The sequence below is a fragment of the Polistes canadensis genome, unplaced genomic scaffold (assembly GCF_001313835.1).
Source record: "Polistes canadensis isolate GaletaPanama2010 unplaced genomic scaffold, ASM131383v1 scaffold_204, whole genome shotgun sequence".
NCBI lineage: Eukaryota > Metazoa > Arthropoda > Insecta > Hymenoptera > Vespidae > Polistes > Polistes canadensis.
In genome coordinates this window covers 228,463-254,654 of record NW_014569751.1, presented here as the reverse complement: position 1 = coordinate 254,654, position 26,192 = coordinate 228,463, and the positions used below count along the sequence as shown (strand labels likewise).

The 26,192-nt window shown below is 42.6% G+C and overlaps 1 protein-coding gene across 6 annotated transcripts in view; it reads right to left on the bottom strand.

The window, feature by feature from the left end:
• The window catches only part of LOC106789798 (nuclear pore complex protein DDB_G0274915-like), a 37,807-nt gene extending 12,278 nt beyond the window's left edge, over window positions 1–25,529 (bottom strand). The window contains exons 1-3 of one of the 6 annotated variants that reach the window (XM_014754291.1): window positions 24,921–25,262; window positions 20,054–21,077; window positions 19,479–19,888 (exon numbers count right to left, since the gene is read on the bottom strand). In XM_014754291.1, coding sequence (XP_014609777.1) covers window positions 19,479–19,888; window positions 20,054–20,693 — 1,050 coding nt within the window. In that variant the 5' untranslated portion in view covers window positions 20,694–21,077; window positions 24,921–25,262. Of the gene's footprint in view, window positions 1–19,478; window positions 21,078–22,778; window positions 22,973–24,920; window positions 25,263–25,301 lie in introns of those variants that run through there. The other 5 variants (XM_014754292.1, XM_014754293.1, XM_014754294.1 and 2 more) reach the window with 5 other exon arrangements.
• Between the last annotated feature and the right edge of the window lie 663 nt (window positions 25,530–26,192).

Sequence of the window (26,192 nt, the reverse complement as noted above, 5' to 3'; positions counted from 1 at the left end):
AAAAATTTCCAACAAACGTATAAAATAAACATAAAGCTCGTACAAAAAAGAAACACGGTTTAAAATATATTAAATTGGTGCGTATGAAATGTCGGAGTATATAAAACTTCGTATCTTTTTTTAAAATCTATTTATTTAATCAAAAATAAATTCTATTTGCTTTTAAATACACTTTTCCCAACAACAACAAGATTATAATAAACAGATACCGGTCTAAAAGAAATTCTAATCTTTACAATCAATAAACTCTGATATGAACTTTTTCCCCCTCTGTTCATATGTAAAAAAAATCCTACATTTCATATGCACCAATCTAATAATTATAGATAGAATTTTGTTCATATGATAAAAATAATACATTTAACCTGTAAAACCTCTTGTAGACTAAACGTTGGGAAAGCGTAAAAAAAAAAAGGTTCGAAAGGTGGACCGGAGGAGAAAAGGAGAGAAAAAAGGGAAAATATGGAGCAAGATACGGAGAAAGGGTGAGCGCAGCGAGGGGTGAGTGGGTTAATTTGGAGAAGTCTAAAAGGTCGGCCTGGTAACGGATAGGGTCGCGAACTCTTAGACTGCCTCTGCCAGAGAGCAATTCAGAATCTTGGAACAAGACCAGAAAGCATCCGGAGAAAAGAGAGGGGGGAAAGGGGAAGGAGGAATATAGTGGCAACGGGGGGAAGGGGAAGGGAGGGGGGGGGAAGTGTGCTTCCTAGATACAGGGCTATTAGAATCAAAGATTTACGACATCAAAGAACTTTCTTGGTGCTCCTTCTTCTTCTTCTTCTTCTTCTTCTTCTTCTGCACGTATGTGAAGCAAACTAAGAGAGAGAGAGAAAATAAAAATAAAAAAAAAAAGAAGAAGAGTGTCTCTGTTGAGAGTCTGGAAACAAGAAACCTATCGCGGAAGATGATCGTATAGACGAAATAGCTGAGATATCAAGGGATCAAGCGGCAGTAGCATCAACAGCAGCAGCAACAGCAGCCTACGTTTCTAGCTCACATAGGTCATTTATACCTTCCCCCTATCTCTATGTCTCTCTCTCTCTCTCTCTTAAACGATAAAGAGAGAAGAAGAAATCGCGTAACTCGATATATCGATAGGAACGTCTCGAATAACGTGATACCGTGGAACGTGAGGGATTGGGTTAAACGTTGGAAACGCGTTGCTGCTACCGGATGCTGGGATGCGCGGCACCATGAGAAACGTATCACAGAAGTGACCATGCTTTTGTCTTCCTCCTCGTACCATTCTCTCTCTATCTATCTATCTATCTCTTTCTCTCCTTCCATTACGTCACCTATCCCTATTTGCGCGTCTCCCTGGGCTGCTAAAAAAGGCTTCCATTGTGGAACGAGCTCGCATTTCCACCCTCGGTGCGGTGACACTAGAAGCCAGGGGCCATGAGGTAGAAAGCGCGATCCACAGTCAACACGAAGAGTATAAGCTTCCACCCTTTACCCCCTTAACGCCCTGTCCACCTACCAAGCCACAGCGCACGTAAACCATCCCTATAGAGCTTGCCATCAGTCTCATTCCATTCTCTCTATCTATCTATCTCACTCTCACTCACTCACTCTTACTCTGTCTGCCGTGTCGAATTTCTGTTTGCGTTACCGTGTCACGCATTAAACCCTGCCCGTTCGAATCTGATGATGCCACCGAAACTACTCTAGCCCATTCTCTGTCTATCTCTATCTCTATCTTTCTCTCTCTCTCTCTCTCTCTCTCACTGATCGTGCATTTCTAACTCAGCCTTCGATCCTATCACGAGTGAGCTTTTCAACTCTCTCTCTCTCTCTTTGTATTTCTCTGTCTCTACGTCATAGGAGGAGCAGGAAACGTCACGGATGAACGCGAGTCGCCCTAGTCTAAAATTACGAAGCATCGTTGGCGCCGGATTAACGGGGAAAAACGATCGAAGTGTCAACGTCGCAAGCAGGGATAAATATAAGAATTCTGTTCATGTAAAACTCGTTTATTCGAATTATCGTAAAAATAATGGATCAATCATTCTCGAATATCACAGAGATATATATTATAGTATATATGATAGTTCCAATATTGTTTTGAAAAATAAAATAAATATCTATCGTTATTGAGTATTATTGGGTACCACTTATGAGTATACCTTAACGGGTTATCTTTTTCTGAAAAAATATATCTTATAAATTAGAATTTTGTGTTAATCATGAAAATACATGCTTATGTATAACTGCAACTATGATTTAATCGAGTGTTCATTGTATGTAAGTTAATTGTTTGGCAAAGTCAAAGCCAAGGAACGGGAACGGGAACAAGCCCAGCCAAAGGAACGAAAGGAATTTGTGTGAGGAAAAGCTAAGAAAGATAGAAGAGGACACAAGAACACCAACGAATAGTAGAACTCTGACTAACTGACTAACTGACTGAGAGCGTGTCGAAGGGAATACCGAAGTGGGCGTACGTTCGTTCTCTTTAAACCGCTTGGCTAAGCAACGATGAAGGAAGAAAAGTAACTTTCGTGTCAGCGAAGAACCAACCGAGGTCGTTGCTTACTTAGCCTACCTATCTTTCTCTATCTGAAACTATCTAACCTATCTATTTATCTATAGATCTTTTTCTTATTTTGGGCCCGGTTGAATCCAGCCTAGATCAACAACGAAATAATGAACAAGGATTCCTCCTTTCTTGTTGAGAACTTTTTTCCGAGGGAAAAAAATAGCAGCAGTGTGGTGGCTGGTTGGTTGGTTGGTTGGTTGGTTGGATGGGTTGGTAGGTAGGTAGGTAATGTTCCCGGTGGTATTCTTCAACAAGAGAGGAGAGGAAGGAAGGAAGAAACTGAAAACGGGACGTGGCGTCGGACGAACAGTGGGCTGGGTGGGTAGGGGGACGAACGGGGGGTGCAAACTCTCGGCTAGAAGCGGCCGCTTTTGCCTGAATTAATCTCTTAGCGGTGGTGCTGGTACTGGTACTGGTAGTGGTGGTGGTGGCGGCTCCAGGAAACGACGAGCCGCACCCCAACTTTCAAACGAGGAAAAAAAGAAGAAGAAAGTAGTGGAATATGTATATATACGCGAAGGAAGGGAAGAAGAGAACGTTGCTGAGGACAGTGTCCGAGAATTGACCGTTCTTGGTGTAACGTTAAAAAGAAAAAGAACCACCCCCCATCGTATGCAGGTTTAGGGCAGCTGATTTTTTCAAAAAAAAAAAGGAAAGAACCCCCGAACGCTGGAAATAATCTTTCGTTTGTGAAAATCATTAAAGAAAATCATGTCGTGTGAGAATTGTCCTCAAAAGGTATATTTCAAAAAATCTAATTTCTCATTATAAAAGATATGAAAATTTAAGAAAAATCAATAGAGATCAGCCGATCCCAGCCGATCCCAACAATTATATACAAAATCTACATTAAAAATAAAACGTTGTACCTAGTTTGTTAAACATTATCAAAGATAACTATTACTAGGCCACGATAAAAAAGAATAAGATTGGTCGTATGAAGTTAGTATGATGATAATAACGTTGTCGCGTATCGAATGATTAAGATCGTGTCACGATGAGGAGGAAAGTAGCTTTTGAAGGCGGTCGGCCCCGATGGTGTGGTGTGGTCGTAGGTGTGTGTAACCGCAATCTCTTGCGGCTGGTTCGATCGTGGGGTATCGTCGTCGTGTCTCGTATCGGAACGTCTGTCTTTCCCTCTCTCTCTCACTCTCTTACTGAGTGCACCTCAGTGGTGGTGTACAGGTTGCAGCTGCTACCGGGCAAGTACCACACAGGAATGGATGAAGGAGGATGAGGTGAAGAAGCTGGTGAAGGTGGAGATGGTAGTGATGGTGGTGGTAGCTGTTAGGTGCCAGGATATCGGACATCGTGCATGTAGGAGTATGTCATTACTGTGACGCCTAGGTAGTAGGCACAGTGCGACGTGACGCATTGTTTGAATCGAGGCGAGTCTAGAGAAAGAGAAAGAGAGAGAGAGAGAGAAGAGACTAGAGGAGGAGGATGAGGATGAGGATGAGGAGGAAGAAGGAGGGGGTGAAAACGGTAGTATAGTAGTCGAAGGGAGAGAGAGAGAGAGAGAGAGAGAGAGAGAGAGAGAGAAGAAAGGAGGGCGTCGGCGTCGAAAGGGACGCGCGTACGATGCGCGTGCGCGCGAGCGTGTGTGCGTGCGTCTCATTAACCAGACGTTTGCGTTCGGCCGGCAAGAGAGAAGAGAAGAGAGGAGAGGAGAGGAGAGAAGGAAGGAGGAGGCAGTGGACGATGAGGATGAGGAGGAGTAGCAAGAGGAGGTGGTGGTGAGGTGGAGGGCAGGCAGGGTCGAGCACGAGGCCGGGCCGGGCCAAGTTTTCCTCTCTCTCTCTCTCTCACTCTCTCTCTCTCTCTCTCTATCCTTCTCGTTCGCACCAACACGTTTCCATCTCTATCCTCTTCAGGCTCCCTCGAGTATTCCGTCCGTCCCTCCCGCCCTCGTTCCTCCACCGTCTCGTTACCCCTTGCTTCTCTCTCTTTCTCTCTCTCTCTCTCTCATTCTCCCTATCTTCTCTGATTCTCTCTCTCTCTCTCTCTCACACACTCAGGTTGGCTCTGTATCGCCGGCGCTGAACGCAGGGAATCAACACACCGGCCAGCCGACCGACCGACCGACCGATTGCGGGCTGCTAAACGCCCGAAGCCACGATCCCGCAAGCGGCGACGCTTATACCGGGTGACCCCGAGGGCAGCGTTCGTTGCACCGTACCACTCTCTCTCGCCCATTCCGCCGTTGCCGCCGTCGCTGCCGCACTTGCATAAAGCACATGAGAGGACGATAATAACGATGACGGCGACGGCGACGGCAACGGCGGCAACGGCACCAATCGAATCGATCGGTGTTCGATAAAAGAGAGAGAGAGAGAAATATGTGTTCCTTCGAAATCCCCGTCCTAATACGGGAATCTCCTTTTCCCAATCCCCTCCCCACTCCCTACCCCCACACACTATCCCCTCATCCCAACAAAACTCCCAAAATTCCCCGCGCGTTTATATTCCCATTGGTAGGAAAACCATTCTCTCTTGAGTGCCGCATTCGTAGACGGGAACAGAGAGAATCTTTATTGAGGTCAGTTTACTGAGAGAGAGAGATGGCTTTTCTTATTCGCAATCTGTAAAAGGACGAATTTAAACCAACCCCCCGTTTCCCTTTACCCCGTAGGATTTCCCTTCCGTCGAATTCGAATCGAGTTCGTAATTAGGCAAAGAAAGATAACTTGAAGTTTCTTCTTACTGATCTACCACCCTTATTCCTACTTGCTTCATCGTGAATAAGATGTTAACTCTTTTCTATTTTCTATCTTTGTTAAATATATATTGGGTCGGGGATATAGTTTATTCGTATTTTTAAATGCAACAGTAAAAAAAAACCTTCGAAAAAGGACCAAGTTTCCCTCTCTCTCTCTCTCTCTTTTCGTAATTATTATATAAAACTTATTCGAAACCCCTCCCCCACCCCCCAAATAATGTGTGCCCGTTTTGTTTGATCCGTTTTAACCATTTTCGAGATAAAACTTATAATCCCGCCACTGTAGAACTTAATTTCATCGACTTTTTCCGGTGAATGGGGGTCGGTCGGCGGGCCAGAGAAAAGTTTGCCCGGAAAATGTTCAGATTAAGAACGCTTGAAACCAGCTTTATGCCGCCACGTACTGATACTGCATCACGTTTATAAATATTACAAATGTTTTTAACAGCCTGAGAGTTGTGTGTTGCATATTCCTTTTTTTTTTTTTTTTCCTCTCTTTTTTTTTTTTTTCTTTTTTTTTTATTTCTTTTTTTTTTTCGTAATGAAATTTCCAAATGTATCGAATTTCTTCGATTTCAAGCCGTAATAACTTTTAACTGTATAAACNGAGAAAAGTTTGCCCGGAAAATGTTCAGATTAAGAACGCTTGAAACCAGCTTTATGCCGCCACGTACTGATACTGCATCACGTTTATAAATATTATTTCTTTCTTTCTCTGCGCGTGGTTTGTGTGTTGCATTTTCTTCTTTCTATTTCTTTTCCTTTTTTTTTTTTTTTTTTCCTCTCTTTTTTTTTTATTTCTTTTTTTTTTTCGTAATGAAATTTCCAAATGTATCGAATTTCTTCGATTTCAAGCCGTAATAACTTTTAACTGTATAAACAAACAAAAAAAAAATCGCGCAACGTTTTTTCTTTTTTTCTTTTTTTTTTATTATTATTATTTTATTTCTTTTTTATTTAATTACTCTATGATATGTCAGCTTTCAAACGCACGCGAGTATTGCCAACAGATCCGATTAATATTATCAGTGAGGAGGGGGGGGGGGACGTGGGCGTTAAAAAGCCATTTTACAGGGAAAAAAAAAAAAGAAAAATACGAAAAAACTTCTTCCCACATCCAATAATATAATATACCTATATACATATAGACATATAGTATATGCAACCACTTGAAAAAGTTTTTAAACATTTTTTGCCATTTGCAAAAATAAAAAACGTCGAATACAATAAAAACAAAAGAACCAAAAGTGAGAAAGATAGAAAAAGATTTCGTAAACGATATTACGACGATAGAAAACGATCATCGAATGAACGAAAAAATGATTCTTCAGTTGTTAGAGCTTTTAGGTTAAGTTCCTTCGTTCCTCCATTCCTTCGTTCATTCGTTCCAATTCCGTAATTCTCCGCTCGTTGGATTACACGGCCGGCGTAAGTTTTACGAGGCATCCCACGGCTGCTGCTTGCCTGCCTGCCTGCCTGCCTGCTTGGTTGCGGTGGAAGTTCGAAGTTTCGCGCGTTTGGATATCCCAGAACCAACGACGTCTACTAATACTACTACTACTACTACTACTACGACGACGAAATGGTAGTAGACGCTTACTGAAACGGAAATGGGAGAGAAGTGCGAGGGTGGAAAGAGAGAAAGAGAAAGAGAGAAGTATTAGTAGTAGTAGTAGCGTTGGTTTCGAGGGTGGAATGACGGAGAACCGACGACGGAAGCAGTGGAAAGTTCTGCGAGCTAGTCGGAACGATGTGGGCGGGGGTGTAGGTATAGGTATAGGTATAGGTGTAAGTATAGGTAGAGGTAGGTAGCTAGGTGAGAGACGGAGATGGATATAGATGGAACCCGAGCTAACAGCTGAAAGAGAACGAGAAAACGAGAGACAGAGAGACAGAGAGAGAGAGTGAGAGAGAGAGAGAATGAGAAAGGGAAGAGGAAAACAAGGAGGGTGAGAGACCCCGACGAACTGACGTCAGCGACTAGAGAAAAGTTAGGAAGATAAGAGCGAAGTGGCGCAAAGCGAGCACCCCACCTCCACCTCATCCAGTCCCCCATCCTTTCCCTCTTTATATCCGCCCCTGAGATGACATCTGCCTCCTCATTGCGTCTGGGGTTAATTCGCTTGGGTAGATCGCTCCCAATGTGGACTCGAGGATGCCGCCGCTACTGAAACGAGCTGTGTCGACCCGTCGGCAACTTTTACTAGACAAAGATCTACATGCCATGACATGTGTGTGTGTGTGTGTGTGTGTGTGTGTGTGTGTGTGTGTGTGTGAGAAAGAAAGAGAGAGAGAGAGAGAGAGGAAATGTCGAAAGAGGGACAAGGTTACTCCCCCAAAGCTTTCCTTTTCGGTTTGGAATCCGATTAAACGTAAACCAACATGCATTTCTACTGGCCCATGGTCAACTTTTCTATCGTTTTTTTCTTGACCCTTTTACAATACCCCTCCTTCACTCTTTCTTTATTTTTTTGTTTTTTTTTTATTTTATTTCATTCATTTTGTTGTTGTTGTTATTGTTGTTGTTGTTGTGATTCTGACACTTAGAAGAAATTTCTTCACCTTGGCCGTTCTCTCTTTCGGCGTTCATTTTAACTTTGATTTACATTCGGCTTAACGCGTCCCGCGATTCTCTCTCTAGTCTCCCGTTTTTCATTCTTCAGAAGGGATAAAGAGAGAGAGAGAGGGAGAGAGAGAGTCTAAATCTCTCGCATAAGAAAAACATTTGCTCGTTCGTTCGTTCTCGTGAAATTTATTCTTTATCTTTATCTATCTCTCTTTCGAATTTTCTCTTTTTTTCTTGTGTTACGGTGACATTCTTATGCGTTTTTACGTGTTATTTTGTATTAAAATCATTTTGTTTAACTTGATTTAGTGGATAGTAGTATAATTAGTATTCTTCGTTTGCAATACTGAAACTGTACGAACAGATATCGGTGTACAATACCTAGTTAAACATATCGATAGAAATGTTATTAAAGATTTTCTCAATAATCTTTCTCTGTTTCTCTCTAAGTTTCAAGATATAAGCTATATAAGAGAGTTCGTATTTTATTTTAGATTTTATTATGCACGATTAATCTCTTATCGTAGAAAAAAAAAATGTCCAACGAAAGGACTGAATTTATTTCATATTTTTTTTTGTATTCTTTAGAGATAAAAACGAATCCGGGCAAACAAATTGTACCTCGTCGTAGCAATATCAGCTTATTTCGATTTTATTTCTTTTTTTTTTTCCTTCAACCCAACCCCCTCCACCCACCGACATTATTCCTCTCTCTCTCTCTCTCTCTCTTTTTCTCTACTTCTTCTCGCCTGGCAACGTTTAAAACGTCGCTCGTATTTTAAAGTCTCCTCTCCTGCCTTTCCCAACGCACGTTGGTTGTATACCACTACACGCACGTATGTATGCTCTCGTGGGTGTATTTGTCCATGGCACGCATCCGGCCACGGCGGTCCGGGCAACACAAATTTCGTAACCTCCCCAGACCCCTCCCGCTGCCCCCTCCGCCGATTATTCCACGGCCAACTTGGCCGACGGATTTTTAGGTTCGAACGCGTCCACGTGATTTTTACCTCATGCCAACTACTACTACTACTATTACAGCTACTATTTTACAACTACACATAGGAACAGAGAGATCGATTTTTATTGTCGGTTCAAACCGAACTACTACTTGGCATTGTCCTACAAAATCAGAGATACACACACATACAGATGTAATGACTATTTGAAATTCGATAAGTACGTAGAAAGAAGCTTAACAAGTAAGGTATGTATATGTATGTGTATTACCGTGAAAAACGTCATGATTCACGTGAATCGTATGTCCCAAAATATTAATGTACAAGAATAATTGACATTTCGCCATATTGAATCTTGGCATTATCCAATTACGGTTGTTTTGTTTTCAGGGTAACGTATAGAATGTCTTTTGTCTTTCGATCTTTCGATAATAAAACACAGACAGACATTAATTTTATTTTTTGATGATACAGGTTCATAGGGAACTTGGACATGAAAAGAAGTAGAACTTAATTTAATTAAGTTGGACGTTTCGTCCCTTTATTGGGACTTCTTCAGCAACTTAATCATTAAAGCTCAGCGTTTTGTTGAGGTTTTTGAATAATAACGATCAAACTAACGAAGTTTAGATGTATTGTGTTTGGAATATTATAAAGAGAAATGTATGTCGAAATAAATAAAAAAGACGCTGAGTTTTAATGATTAAGTTGCTGAAAAAGTCCCAATAAAGGGACGAAAACGTCCAACTTAATTAAATTAAGTTCTACTTCTTTTCATGTCCAAGTTCCCTATGAACCTATATCATCAAAAAATTATAATTTTGGACGAGAGAAAATACTGAATTAATTTTATTATAAATATCTTGGAAAATAATTTGTTATAATATTATTAAAATAATAATATCGTCATATAGTAACAAACAAAAGTATTTCGCATTCCTGTGAAAAGAATATTGTTGGGTAAAAAGGGGTGACGAACAGAGAGGGGCATTCTAATCGATCTCTCTCTCTCTCTCTCTCTCTCTCTCTCTTTCTTTCTCGTAACTTGAAAATAAAGGTGAAACACATGGGTGTAACATTTTATCCGGATACCACCTCTCTTTGAAAATAATGCAGAGCTTCGTAGCGTAATTACTGCTACCGTTGTGCTGCTGCTGCTGCTGTTGCTGCTGCAGCAGCAGCAGCAGCATGGTTGCCCTCTTTGGCTGAACTGAGCTGAGCTGAACCGTGAGTTTGTTTCTTAACTGAGTTTTGAAACAACAAGCCTGAGCTATCTCTTCTCGTACGTGTCGGCCACGTGAAATGCCTTCGAGTTTCTAACGCAAAAGAACTTTCTTCGCTAGATTCTCTCTCTCTCTCTCACACTCTCTCTTTTTTTCTATGTTTGACAGAATAAAAATCGTTCAAACATATACTTCTTCAATCTAATTTTTGTCCCCCCCCTCTTATTTTCACGTTAACGAGGTTCAACAATATGAACTTCGAGATAGTTGTGATATTTCTGCTGTTGCTGTTGAATTTCGAATAATTTTTTTCGGACAAATTTTTTTGTCATAATTTTAAACATGGAATAGGAATAAAGTAATAGAGAGAATGTTTTAGAGAAAGGTTTGAAATGATCTATTAACAAATGAGATAGATTGATGTTATAAATCTAATACCATTTTTGTAATAATTTTAAACATGGAATAGAAATAAAGTAAGAGAGAGAGAGAGAGAGAGAGAATATGTTAGAGAAAGGTTTGAAATGATCTTTTAACAAATGAGATCTCGGTAATGATACCGTTACTTCGATTCATTTTTTTTTTCATTTATTTACCTGCTAACCAATAAGAAAGTATTTTTGTTAACGAGAAAACAATCCTCATCATATCTAATTTTACTTTCCCCCTCCCTTTCTCTTTTTGAATTAACTTCATTTCCAATATATAAAACTCTGACGCATTGAACCAACTGTTTGATAAGATTGCTTGTATTAGGACTATCGATCGTAGATAAGAACACTTTATTATCACACTGGTGAAAACCCCGTTAACGCAATAATAACTAACATAAGTGGAATAGAAAGAAAGAAAGGCGGAAGGAAAATAGAAAAACATATAAAAAAAAATATAAAATAAGAGAGAGAAGAGAGAGAGAAGAGATAGATCAGTTCAGATAATTCGAAGAATTTCAAGCAAAAGAGAAAGAAAGAAAGAAAGAAAGGTTAGATCATGATGGCGATGGTGATGATTACGATTGGTGATGGTGGTGATGGTGGTAATGGTGACGTAGTAGTAGTGGAAAGGGGTCGATAGGTATCGCGATTTGCCGCGTGGTCGAGTTATCGGTTAGGTTTATCGACAAACGAGGAGGAGGAGGAGGGGGGGAACCACAAAGAGTAACAGAGAAGGACTGAGATAAAAAGATATAGAGATAGTTAGAGAAAGAGAGAGAGAGAGAGAGAGAGAGAGAATAAGCGGAGGGTTAGGGAGGAGTCTCTGGAGAAACCGCGTGAAATTTCACGTGTGTAGGCAGGTTCACCGACTACGCCCACGAAGGTATATATATATATATACACATACACACACAATCTTATACTCGGATAGCCACTTACTTTCTGCTCTGTGATCGAAGGGATAGGAATCAAGCAAGGCGTGTTCTATCGTTTTCATCTCGTGCGCCCTTTTCTTAACGAGCTACCTCCTCGCGGCTCGGATTCTCGAACGAGTTATCGAAGGCAACAACCGAGAAGGAGGAGGAGGAGGAGGAGGAGGAGGAGGAGGAGGAGGAGGAGGAGGAGGAGGAGGAGGAGGAGGAGGAGGAATACACCGATGTGGTTTTCTGAAGGATGAACGTAGAAGAACAGAGAGGGTGAAAACCAGTCAAATGAAAGGGTAGGATGGTATAGTGATGAAAGAAGAAGAAGAAAAAGATACTTTGATGAGAGGGATGAAAGTGTAGACAAGTTCCTAGTCCTTGACGCCTTACAAATTTACAACAAAATTACTTACAATTCTATCTATCTATCTATCTCTGTAATAATTAAGTCTCGTTTTACATAGAATTTGATTTAACAAACAATAGTAGAATTATAATATTAAGAAAAATATCTTAATTAAGGACACATCAAAACATATGATTTAAAAACTGAAGTTATAACAATAATAATAATATTTGATAGTAGTAATAATAACTAAAGATAAAGAGAGAGAGACAGATATATATATGAAGAGGGACGCAGTGGCGAAGAAGGACTACAACGACGAACCGACCAGGGGAATATGGGGTCTATTTTTGTCGGGTGGCGGCGGCGGCAATGGTGGTGGTGGTGGTGGTGGTGATGGTGGTGGTGGTGCTGCTGCTGCTAGTGGTGGTGGTGGTGGTGGCAGGACAAAAAGCCTGCGGCTTCTACCCCACCTTCCTGTACTACTTCACTCTTTCCCCACCCTCTACTACCATGGTTCTATCTCTCTCTCTCTCTCTCTCTCTCTCTCTCTCTCTTTTCCTTTTTCTCTCTTTTCTTTCGCCCGCCGCCGGTCTCTCTCCCCCGTTCTCTTCCTCTCGTCTCTTTTCACTTCATACTCTTCTTTTTACACCAGCATGTCGAGCCTCTCTCTTTCCCCCTCCTCCCTCCCCCCCTCAAACCCCTCTAGCCCTCACTTACTCACTCTCTCTCACTCTCTCTCTCTCTCTCTCTCTCTCTCTCATTCTCTTTTATCCAGTTCCCTCTTTTCCATATCAGCGTTCGGCTTCCGTCTCTCTCTTTCTCTTTCTCTTTCGAACGAAACGAAACGAAACGAAACGAAAAGCCGTGCGCTGCACCTCCTCACCACCGACACCGCCGGTCTTTTGCCGGCTCGCTCTTCTCGCTTTAGCAATGTGCAAAGCGATATTGCAAGAGTAAAAGAGAAAGATTGAACAGGAACGAACGAACGAACGAACGAACGAACGGTTGCTGCTGGCTCCGGCTTTAGAAAGAAAGAAAGAGAAAGAAAGAAAAATCAGGGACCAGGTCGGTGTGTGTATGTGTGTATGTCTATGTGTGTGTTCGTGCCCAGGCTAAGTGCGAGTGGGAGAGAAAAGAAAAAAAAGAAAAACAGAAAAAAGAAAGAAAGAGAGAGAGAGAGTAGTCAGGGATACCGGGCGCGGCGTGAACGTCGAGGGACATTGGGACGATGGTAGAAGATGGGACTGAAGAAAGATAGAAAGAAAGAATAAGACGAGGAAAGGAAAGGAAAGATAAAGTAAAAAACAAAAAAAAAATGAAGTACGAAACGTGGCGTGGGTCGTCGTCAGCGGCGGGATACTTCGAACAGAAGAGAACAGAACAGAAGAGAAGAGAAGAGGTAGAAAGAGAAGGGACGGAAAGAGGTAAAGAGGAAAAGAGGAAGGGAGGAGGGTTCGAGAGGATGAGGAGAAGAGTAAAGGAGCGAAAGAACGAATGAAGGAACGAAGGAACGAAGAGACTCCCTCAGCGGACCGCTACTAATTGCCGCCGGTCGCTCCTGGCTACGGGCCGCTGAACATCGCACCACGCACAACGCCCGGACACGGTTACGTTCCGTGGTTTAGAGACGTGACTCTAGCTAAGCAATACGCCTGCCCGTCTGCCCTTCCCTTCCCTTCCATTCCCTTCCCTTCCCTTTCTTGCCCTACCTTGCCCTGCCCTGCTCTGCTCTGCTCTGCTCTACTCTGCCCCTGCCCTGCCCCTGCCCTGTTCTGCTTATCCTACCTACTCTGTCCTGCCCCTGCCCCTGCTCTGTCCTGCTCTGCTTATCCTACCTACTCTGTCCTGCCTACCCTGCTTTGCCCCTGTCCCTGCCCCTGCCCCTGTTCTGCTCTGCTCTGCTCTGCTTGCCAGCTTGCTTGCTTCCTTCCTTGGGCTGCTGTTTAGCTCACTTGGTTAGACTCTGCCTGCTTGGTTGCTTGGTTGCTTGCATGCTGGACTTTTGCGTACTCTTATGGTGTAGAATTTTCCCTTATGGAAAGAGGCCCGCATCCCCGTGTGACTTTCATTAAAAGATTTGTACTATGTTTATTACTCTATATTTTATAATAATCCTCTGTTTTTTATGTAGTTTTCTTTTTTAATTTGTAATAATCATACGCTTGATTTCTTCTTTATTCTCTTTTTTTTCTAACGTAACTTTTTATCATTAAGATGTATCAAAAGTTTCGTGAGTTTATTGTGAATCGTTTTTGTACAATTTATTTTGAAATAAATCAATTTAAAAAACGTACGAACTCTTTTTGGGTTCACCTTTTAACATCTTTGATTATTCATACAATTGTTAATCCAAACAGTGTAATGATACATAATATGCAACTGCACTGCAACTGCGACTGCGCATGCAACTGCAAGTGCAACTGCAACTGCACTGCAACTGCAACTGCACATGTAACTGAATTGCAATTGCACTGCTTTTATATATCCTATATTATAGGATATATAAAAATATTTAACTACGGATGATAGTTTAGATCCGAGATATGTTTCTTTACTGTCGTACAAAAAGGGAAGAAAGTTTCTCGCCCTTTGTACAACATCTAACCTATCTAACTACCAACTTCCTGCATTTTTGTTTTCCTTTAAATCGTAATTACGAATGAAAAGAAGGAAATTCTTGTACGGCCCTCTAACCTCGGTTCACTTCAGACAAGACCTCACGCGTTTTCTCTTTTAGTGCGTGACTCAGCGGGACCGAAACGACACACACACACATATACACACATATATACCATACGAAACCACCCTCTTCGTTACGTCCCCTTTTTCGAGAACAGCCGTTCTCCTCCTGTTCGAGACCAAATGCAACCAAGCGTTGAACCCCGGGTTCACTTTCTCTCTCTCTCTCTCTCTCTTATTCTTTGCACTACTATTATCAAGACTCCTATACTCGTGACAATAGACAATGATAGAATACAACGTGTGTATGTATGCGTACAGTCTCGTACATACACCCATTATCGTAGCAAAACTATAACGATAATAATCGAGAAACCTTGGTAGGGCCCCCATAGAATATTATACAAGCTTGAGCATTTAAACAGGTGATGAAACATATTTCAAGTGTACTTTCTTGCTGCTGCTGTTACTGCTGGTATAATTGCAAGAATAGATCGTATCAAATCTTGACATTTAATTTTCACCAAGCGTATGAAAACTAAAAATTGAACATCCTAAAACCGAAAAAGTCATTCGGATGAATCGTTGTATTTATATTTGTCCTTAAATATTTCTTCGAAATGTTGAAAATAAAATGATAAAATATTAATTGGATTTCTAATTTTGCATGTAGACTATTCTCTCACATTTTTAGACTACTACTACTACTACTACTACTCTCGCATCAGGGATTCCCAAACGAGCGTTGTTCCTATTGTCCGAAGTTCTATTCTCCTTTTTTTCTTTTTTTTTTTTATTTCCCTTCCTATTCCTCTCTTGCATCCGTGAGAGAGATCCACTATTTTATTCAACGAGGGTCAGGTACATGACCTTGGGGGTAGGAGTTAATCGAGTTATACCCTCGAGCGCAGGGTGACAAATTATCGGCACGGTCAACTACTTCCTCTCCCTTTCCCCCTCCCCTTCCCCCCTTTTGTCTTTCAACTCCTGTGTTACTATCACCTTCAATCCCACCCCCGACTACCCCTTCCTTCTTCTTTCTCCCTTTTCTTCTATCAATTTTTCTTTATCAGCATCCTATCGATCTACCATCGACATTCTCGTTTCGTTGATTCGCTTCGAGATAATACCGAAAAGATTAAGGAGGAAAAGTAGAAAAAAGAAAAAAAAAATAAAGATGAGATAATCTAACGCATCGAATATGATAATTAACGAAGTATCGTTTAAAAAGATTAACATGAATAAATGAAACTATAAATTTCGAGAGGATTTGGATCGTACATAGATGTTTTCCGAATAAAATAAAATAAAAGAAAAGAAGAAGAAGATGAAAAAAAAAAAAAAGAAGGAAGGAATAGAAAGATAAAAGATGAATGTGGTACCGTTGTCCTGTGAAAGCTTTGAACCACGGGTGCCCCTCCCCCCTCCCACTCGCCCCCAACACCGTTTTCGCGACTCTTCTTTCCCATTCATCGGCCATTCATCCTTCTTTTGCGGAAATGTCTCACCCAACTCTATGGTGGTCTCCTCCCCCGTTGCGGACAAACAACTATTTCTACCTACTCTCACTCCGACAAAGGTCCAAGGATAAAGAATGAATAGGTGTGGTTAGAAAAAGAATGTCGGACTATCGTCCTGTGAAGTAGGATTCTTCGAAAATCAGATGATACCGAAAACGGATAGGTCAACTGACAAAGACAACAAATATTATACGAAAAGAACTTCGAATTTTTGATCTAATTTGTGTAATTTGTAAAAATGGGCATATAATGGCGTTAATTCCCGCGAAACAATATGAAAAAAACAAACGAAGAACGTATCGAAGTGCAGAAAAATAACTATAGAGAGATAAGGAAAGAATTTACAAGCCCGGTGATCCAGAAACGAACGGAACACAGATATTTTCCGGTTTTAAGCCCGGAATGACTCGAGTTATTCGAACATAAGAATGAGAAAGAAGTGAATGTGGTCGTCGGAGAACAAAATGAACAACATAACCTTTCATCGAAGAAAATCGTGCAAAACAAAAAAAACAACTATAAAAGTACATTTTTTTTCAATTCCCCCCCCCCCATTCGGAAAAAAGAAAACAGCATCGTCAAGATAAAAAGAGATCAATCGACTCGATTATGCACGATTGCGATTGTTCCTTTCCTTTCTTCGAAGATATTCTCCAAAACTAAAAATAAAAAAAAAAAGGACACACACATAAAAGAAAGAAACTCTTAAAAGAAACAAAAGAAAAAAGTATAATCCGAGGTATCCAGTTACTATCGTCAGTTGTTCGCGACTCCTCTTTCGATATATACGCAACCCGAATATGCGATCACGCATACGCCCGGTCGCCCCCGTAGGCTCGGCTCAGTTTGTGCGAGCGAGCGAGCGCACACTTAAATGCGTGTAAGGGTATACGTGAGTACGAGAGAAATAAAGAAAGAGAGAGAGAGAGAGAGAGAGAGAGAGAGAGAGAGTGGCAAGCAGGCAAGCAGGCAAACAGGCAAGCACAAACCAGGCAGGCAGGCAAACCCGTGTAGTCTGTACTTGTACGGGACCTTTAGCGGCTCGTGTGAGTCGGGACGATCAATGACAAGCGCTCAGTCTCTCTCACTCTCTCTCAGTCTCTCATATATATACGATTCGGCCTCCTCTACTTCGTCGCGACGGAGGCAGCAGCCAGCACCGATGGAAGCAAGCAAGCAAGCAAGCAAGCGATCTCCCTTCGGGCCACGGGCCTGTGCAAGAGGGCTCCCTCTCAATCAAGATAGACGCGCGAGAGGCTTAGCACCGAGAAAGGGAGCGAATGCGAGAGAGCGCCGCTTGAATTTCTTCCGACGGTAAGCGTAAAGGAACGAGAGAGAGAGAGAGAGAGAGAGGGAGAGAGAAAGGGAGAAAGAGAGATTGGCGGCCTGTGGAAAGCAACGGGTAGGAAAGAGAGACGGATAGAACGGGAACAGCTGTGTGCATGAGAAAGAGAAAGATAGAAGACTTACTGCTCGGAGTCTGTGCGCGATGGGGCGACTGGGACCAAACGGGAAAGACAGAGAGAGAGAGAGAGTTGGCTGCTAAAGAGAGAGAAAGAGAGACCAGGAACGGTGATGTGCGAAGTAGAGGGAGAGTCAGAGGAAGAGAGATAAAGATAGGAGGTTATAACGCGAGAAAGAAGGATAGAACCTTGAGTGAGAGAGAGAGAGAGAAAGAGAGACGGTGGCCTCCGTTAGAGAATAAGAGAAGAGAAATTTCCTAGTAGTGGTGTGAGTTGTTGAAGAAGAGAGACGGTGAACATACCGCCACAGCCTGTCTGTGCCTCTGCTTCGGAAAGTGACTAATGACTAGTCGACCAGACCTACTCTTCTACCACCCAGCGAGAGAGACCGAAGTGCCCCTACTGAGTCCGTCCTTTTCACTCTCTTTCTCTCTCTCTTTCTCTCTCTCTCTCTCTACACCTTTCTCTCTATCTATCTCGTAGCCCCAGAGCAACGCGGTGTAGGATATAGAAACACGAGAGAGTAAACGAGCAAGCCAAAGCGTGAAAGAGTAAAGAGAAAGGAAGATGGAAAAAAAATGAGAGGAAGAGGAGGAGGAGGAATAGCAGCAGCAGCAGCAACGGGCGCTGCTGTTATCTCTCGCGGCCCTCAACGGACTACGACGACGACGACGAGGACGACGGTCAACCGTGAAAAATGACTATAGCCTGGAAAGAAATATTTTACGGGCGCCGTATGGACGCGTTACACGAGCCGCGGTTACGTACGCATCCTCTTCTTCTTCTTCCAACCCACTTTGCTAATGTAAGAGTATCCCTTCTTCTTCTTCTTCCCCTTTCCCCTCACCTGCCCATTTCTTTTCCGTTCCCTTACCTCTATCCAAACTTTTCATACTTCTCGCAAAAGATCTGTCCCGAACCCCAGGGACACCACAGTCGAGTGCATTACAAACCAACTTTAACTTATCTATTGAACAGTGCGATCAACCAACGAGAAACACTCGTTGATATCAGCGAGAACAAAAAAAAAAGAAATATTAGGAAAAAGAATCCTCCTCTTCCTTCTTCTTTTTCCTTTCGAAGCTTACCTATACTTGTAAACGGGCCCGCAGTTTTATTCGTGAGAAAGAGTAAACGTTTCCGGCGTTACTTCCGCGCTTGGAATCCCACGCCTCTGTGGCTTCCTACTATCCAACGTTAAACTCAAACTACCGGTAGTGAATCTATTGCCAGTGGATCCAACCAACCACCCACCCACCACCATCCTCATATCCGAAAAACCCTCCTCCTAGAGTTTTCCATTGAAAACATTTGCCATAACATTGAATTTCAATATCTGATATCTCGTAAAAACAAAATAACATAGACAAAAAACATGGTAGATGATGATGATGATGATGATAATCCGTAGCGAGATTTATCGATAAGAATGATGACCAACCAACCAACCCGTTCGTTCGTTTTTACATTTCTCAGAAAGCACAAGGAATAACGCGCCCTGGAAGAGCATAATTTTCTCTCTGTTTAATTAGATGCAATTAAGCGTCCACCTTATCTTAGCACGCCGCAACTCTTTTCCTAAGAACCCGGTGGTGATGGTGATGGTGATGGTGGTGGTGGTGGTGGTGGTGGTACCCCAAGAAACTAACTCTTCTTCTCGTCGCGCTTTTTCTTTAACGTGTCCGAGAGAGATAAATTCCTAAGCTCGTAAACTCGCGCCCCTCCTATTTCCTCTTGGCAAGAGTAAGAAGGAAGAAAGACAAAGATATATAAAATGGGGGGGAAAGGGAAAGGGAAGAGAAATAAAAAAAATTTCCGTCGTTTCTTGATCCTGAATGGTCGCACTCGCGATTACGTTGTAATCATCGTCGTTGCTAATGGCTCGTAACGATCTTTTCTTCGTATCCTTTTTACTTTGACACGATTCGAATTTTAGGATGTATATTATTATATACTACGTGCAACAATGTATCGTAAAGCTAAAACATTTCTACTTTCTAAATTTTCTTCCTTTATCGTTTGACTTAAAGAAGAGTAACTATGATGAGAAGATATTTTGGGAAAAAGTGTAGAAAATAAGCAAGCGTAATCATTTGAAGTTACTCACTTTGTTATGCGGCAACTGTGTAGGCACGTATAGAGGAGGATCCAATCCGGGATTGGTAACCGCGTGACGTCCAACGATTCTGTCCGCCGGTTTAGCGTCATAACCTTCCGGTTGGCCGATGTGGAAGCCCTTGCTCTTTACCCAAAACCTGAATTTACTGTTCTCTGCACTGTTCACTTCCTCCCCTCGCAGAGTTCGCAAAATACGCGCATACTTTTTGATCGTGATTGTTTTCGTTTTTGCCAAATCACCGTAAGTCTTTATCACCCAGGGCTGATATGCATTGAACATGCCATCATTTTGAAACTTCTTAGGTAGTGCCACGCTATCCGCCGTCTGGTTTTGTTGCCCCTTTTGCTGTGCCGAACCGTAACCACCACCATTCGCATTCACGTTCGCCGACGGGATACCTGGAAATGCCATCGTCTTTACACCGGTGGAATTCGAATCGAGATTCGTGCCGGTGGTTTTATTGGTGCCGTAACCAGAGGCCAGAGAGTTCGTGGCGTTCGAAGAGCCCAAGGAACCGCTGGTCATGTTGGATATATCGAGATAAGACACCGACGAACTCTTACCGAGATTCGTCGCGTTCCCAACGAAGGTCGCCATTGACGTAGACATGTATGGTGGTATCGATGTCGTCATGCCAAGGTTGGTGGCACAGAGCCCGCTAGCTTGCCCGTTCGTCATGGCTAATCCGGTGACTGCAGCATAAGTCGACACGTCCGACATGTTCGATGTGGCTGTTGACCAGTTGCCCGCTGGAACGTTCGAAGGATGATCGCCATTGACAACGTTCGAATTATTATTACCGGATGATGATGATGATGATGATGATGATGAGGATGAGGATGATGACGATGACGATGACGTTGTCTTCGTTTGATTGCTAGATCTGGAAATGGAACTCCCACGACTCTTGCTCGAAGAATTAGTATCCGTTAGGGAAACTAATCCGGAATTATTCGAGGCTGACGATGAACTCGAGGAAGCATTGCCCTTGCCACCGCTGGTGGTCGTACCACGTGACTTCTTTGTCGGTGGCTCCTCTCGAGAACCATTCACCGAATTTAGGTTCCCCTGAGACGGACTATTGTTATTCTCCGATCTGGAACGTTTGCTAGAGGCAGAAACGTTCGTGGAAGAATGACCAGAAGGCGTTGGCGAATTGTTCACCGGTACCCTACGGCGAAGACCCATCGTCGCAGTCGCCATAGTGCGATTAATGCATTTAGAACGCACGTGCGCGTGATTTCGTTTGCTGCGTGCCTTCTCGTACGACGTCGACGACAACGTTCCTGACAAGAAAACCGACTCTTTAGTTAGTTCGGCATTCGTTCGTTCGTTAGGTCGGCACGACTGACTTATTCACGGTACTCTTCAATTTTTTTCTTTTCCATATAGAATCCCAACGACTTCCTATCACGAGATATTATCTACCAGCAATTATTCCGTTCGTCGGGATGATTCAGGAAATCTGTTCTCCAATCGATACGAACGTAAGAAGAGAAAAGACGTGATTTTCTTTTCTTTTCTTTTCTTTTCTTTTCTTTTCTTTTTTTTTCCGTTTTCTTTTTCCACAGAAGGAAATCCCGTGTCCTGAAAAAGAAAAGAAATAGACGAGACGTGAGAAGAGGAAATTAGCTATGCGCGATTAAGCGGCGGAAACGTTTAAACGGGGGCGTCGCTAATGGACTGCCAGGCAGCCGAGTAGGCGGGGGCTACTACTGCTGCCGTAGGAGAGGGGTAGATTATAGCTGCCAGAATATAATATGTGGCAGAGATTCACCTGGAAAATTGACTTTCGGTCCCGATCGTTATTCCTCGCGAAATAGACTCCCTACTGCAGATAGAGAGCCTACTTTGCCAACAAACACCGATTACCCCACCAACCGAACAAAAGATTACTTTTCAAAAGCTTACAATGGAAAATCATTCTAGCATATACACACACACATATATATATACTTCTATTTTTTTTTTTTTTAATTCTCAATTGACTTCCGAATGGAAAGCAAGAAAGTCAACCTTGTCTCTGTGCATTGTTCCTCTCTTATATCGCATAACTGTTTCGAAAGTTGTCGTCATCGTGCGGAGATCGTTGTTGTTAAGAAACGAAAGGTCGCGAATCCTCGATAAAAAGAGAGAGAGAGAGAAAAAAAGAATGATAAAAGTTATTTTACACGGAAGAAATGACACGTCTCTTTGCGAGTATAATTTGCGGTATAATAATAATAATAATAATAATAAAAAATAGAAAGACAAAACGTGAGAGGAAGAGTATTAACGTAAATCTAATTTAATAAGACTGATCGAAGCCGTCCCGACGCACGATAATAGTTGGGCTTAATGGCCTTGCCGCGATGTATCCGCACGTTCCTTCTTCTGTTGGTGATGGTGGTGGTGATGGTGGTGGGCGCGAAAGTGACACTCGCTGCGGGAATCTAAAGACAAGCCAAGTTAAGACTCCGCCAACTATCAAGACGAGAATGGGCATGAAGTATCTGAAGAAAATTTGTTAAACCTAAACCGATTTCGATCAAAGTAAGTCACTCTCTCTCTTTATCTCTCTCTCTATCTATTAACAAACGATCTCACAGTATTTCTAATATTAATCAATCTAATCGAAGGAAAACGCTGAACAACTAATTAACGCAATTTAACGCAATCTCGTAACACATGTAGAGTTAAATGTTTAGAAACTAATTGATTTGAAAAAAAACAAAAGGGGTAAAAAGTGAAAGGTCGGTAGTGAAAGAATTTTGGTAGTGTAGTCTAAAATAAAAAAAGAAAGAAAGAGAAAGAAAGAGCTGTCCCGGGAAAGGCAGGCAGGCAAGCAAGCAGATTGTAAGGTCTCGGGGCAACAGCAGCAACAGCAGCAGCACACGAAGCCCGCGAGTCACGTAGAGGCGCGGGATCGGCAAGTATTATGGCGCGCGTCCCTACACGCATATACTGCTCCACCTCCTTTACGAGAGCTTCACCTCCAATGTCTCCTCCACCTCCTCCTAGTCCTCCTCCTCCTCCTCCATCAGCAGCACCAGCAGCACCACCACTACCACTACCACTACCGTTGCTTGCTACTGCTGCTTGCACCACCTCCACCAGTAGCACCACCACCACCACCACCTCCACTACCACCACCTCCACCTCCACCAAGAGACCGGAGACCCCGACGCCGCAACCGACGTCGCGTTATACGTATTACGCGGCAAGCAGGCAAGCAGACACAAGCAAGCAAGCAAGGAAGCAAGGAAGCAAGCACATATAACGCAAACGGTTGCCGCACACCACACCGACCCGGTGTCACGCTACGTGCTTCCTGCCCGCAGGCCGTGGCGCGACGAAAGGCCTTATGTCCGCCCGCCTCGTGGGACGCTCGTGATCGCAATGTGTAATCAAGCTCGCCACGGCTGCTGTTGGCTGCTGCTGGCTGCTGCTGCTGCTGCTGTGTATTACCGCGTAAAGCGTATACTGCGCATAGGCTTCTGCCTTACTCCTCCTATATACGTATATAGGTATATATATATGTGTGTTTGTATGTATGGATGTACGTATGTGATCATCCAAGCATATCTATTCTATGTACGCGTTCATGCATATATATATATATGTACCAGTATGTATCTACATAACTGCATGGCTAGTTAAAAATGTCCAAAAGTCTTTTTTTTTATTGTTCAATTTAATCCAAAGAAATCTGTTATAAGGATACTTTTCATTCAAACAATGTGACACACCTGATTTATTATTTGCCCTTTTACTTATTTATGTATGTATGTATGTATGTATATATGTATGTAGGTACTTATATACACGACGGGCCAATGCCGCACCCGAGAGTCTTTTTGCGATCGATTTCCCGAGCCGGCAGATGATACAATTATAGAAGCCAACGTGGCTACTCTATGAGTCCTATCTTTGGAACGAACAATGGATGCCCGTAGGATAAAACCGATTGAGCAGAGCGGGTAGTTCTCGAGATAGCTTTTCGTGCGAATCCGTTCACTCGTTCACCCGCCGTTCGGCCGCCCGTTGTTGTTAACGGCTTTCACATCTCGACGATCTCCGTTAATCGATCGTAGAAAGCAAACGCGATGATGTTCCTATATCGCGATACATCATATCCTAGTTTGTATGAAAATCTTTCCGCTTGGAATCTATCGATACACGTTCGATACAATACATTTTAACTATTATTATTATTGTTATTATAAATGATAAACATCAATGAAAATAAAATCATTGTAAAATTATAAAATGTAATTTGTTTTTGATGAAACATATTAGGGTTGAACTAAAAATTGATTGTTCTGTTTTGTTTCAAATAGTCTACAAATTTTCTTTCAATGTCAATAAAATGATTATTTATTGACAAAATTGACGAACTTTAGGTCCACCCTGATGGATAAAAAGGATTGAACAAAAAGGGACAGAGATTGATAAACGTATTTCCAAAAAAAAAAAGAAACAAGAGGAAAAACCTAGTCCCCGATAGTTAGCAGCAAGTAAGTGCCTTTCTCGTGGTTATCCGTTAGACAGTAACTACGGCCACGGAGAAAACGTTTGAGGCACACGAGCGGTAAGTCTCGTGCGACGATAAGTTGAATTCCCAAACGGGCGGGTGTGGCGACCGGCCCGCAGCGGGTACCGGAACGGATGCCGCTATCTTCACCGTCGGCTAACACGTATCCTCTCCTCTCACACACACTGCTTCGTTTCAACCGCAACTTTTGAGCCCACGTGAAGGGATTAACCCGTCGTCGCGTTTTTTCTTCTTTTGTTTTTCTTTTTCTTTTTTTTTTTGTTCTTCTTCTTCTTCTTTATCAACGCGAATAATTCTTGTATTTTTCAACGGGATAATTATTATTATTAAAAATGAATAACGCTTAACGCACAAATGTACTTTTGTTTCTCTCCCTTTGTTTCTTTCTTCTTTTATTTAATCGAAAACAAAAAAAGAAAGAAAAAGTAAGAAAAAGATTTCAACGCACGTAAAGAAAGCAACAACAAAAAATAGAACGAAACGGGGGGTATCTCCCCATTTTCTTCATCTTCGTCGAACTTGAATCTTTTTCGATAAGGAAGAATTGATGCAGCCTAATGCACAATATAACAAAATATATCGCACGATCTTCGATAAACACGAGGATACTTATCACTAAAGAAATAAATAACCATTGACATCGTGTGTGTGTGTGTCTTGCTAAACTTTCGATCTATGTGATGATCACTTCTGTTAACTGGAACGATGATCGTCGATCGATAAAAGCATCGAAATACACGAACAAAATTAAAAACTCAACGAACTTTCGATCGAAAGATTGACAATTTGAAATAATTGACTGCACACGATAGAGAAAAAAATTCAAAAAATTGAAAACAAAAAAAAAACAGAAGAAGAGAAGAAAAAAAAACGGCACAAGAGATGATGACACAGACCTGATTATTATTAGCTGGAGGCTTGCTGCCGATTTCTTCTTTTCTTCCTTAAATCCGTAGTGGCTGGCGCGTGTTCACGCTCAGAATGTGTCACTCTTTCCTTCTCTGGCTTTTCGACTTTCGAACGAACGAACGAACGAACGAACTAACTAACGCACGCACCCCTCCGGATTCGTGAAAGGAGGAAGAGAGAGGATGATGGTAATGGTAAGTGGAGTGAGGTCGAGATGGTACGGGAAAAATAAGGAGAGTTGAGCTAGTGAACAAACGAGCGAGCGAGCGAGCAAGCGAGCAAGTAAGTAAGTGAGTGACTGACTGAGTGAGTGAGTGAGTGACTGAGTGACTGAGTGAGTGAGTGAATGAGAAGGAACGAGGGACAACCACCACTCTTGTGCGTCTCGGCCGACGTCGCTTGAGACCTCCTCTCTTTCTTTTCTTTTCTTTTCTTTTCTTTTCCTCTTTTATTCCTTTTTTTTCTCTTCTCTTTCCTTTCTGTCGGAAGCTACCATCTTCACACGCTTAGGATTCGGGCGCACGCGGCAAAGTCGACTCTTGTGCACGGTAAGATCGCATGAGGAGGAGGAGGAAGTAAGAGGACTAAGAGAGAGAGTATAATGGGAGGTGGGGGAGGGGGGAGGGAGAAGGAGGAGGATTTGAAGAAGAAGAAGAGGAAACGGAGGTGGAAGGAAGAAGAAGAACGAACAACGATAGTCAGACTCGGTGACTCGGTGGCCGAGCGGTATCTCACCCGCGAAAAGCGTCCCGCGATCAGGTGACAGCGGGAGTATACACCGGCAGTGTTCAAGTGTGATAGAAAGAGAGAGAAAAATATAGAGAGGAAAAAAGAGAGAGAGAGAGAGAGAGTGGCCGCAAGTGGGAGGGAAATGGGTCTCCCTCTCTCCGTCTAGTAGGAAGGACGGTGGAGGACGCTTGCTCGGCATGCGCGCGCGCGAGAGAGAGAGAAAGAGAGAGATTGAGTGAGAGAGGGAAAGGGAGTAGAGAGGGAGAGGGAGAGGGAGATCGAGACGTCTGGCGGCGTGAGGAAAGAAGGGAGGAGGTGGAACGTACGGGAGGTTAAATGCGCCCGCAAGCAAGCAAGGGAACGGGCGAGCAAAGAGGAAGAAGAACTGAGAAAGACGGAGGAGTCCGAAGAAAGAGTTTGGATAAAAGGAGGTGGAAGTGAGAGAGAGGGATAACCAGCACTCTCTCAAGTACCAAGAGTGTGTGACTGACGGGCAAGGAAAAGAAACGATTGAGAAAAAGAAAGAGAGA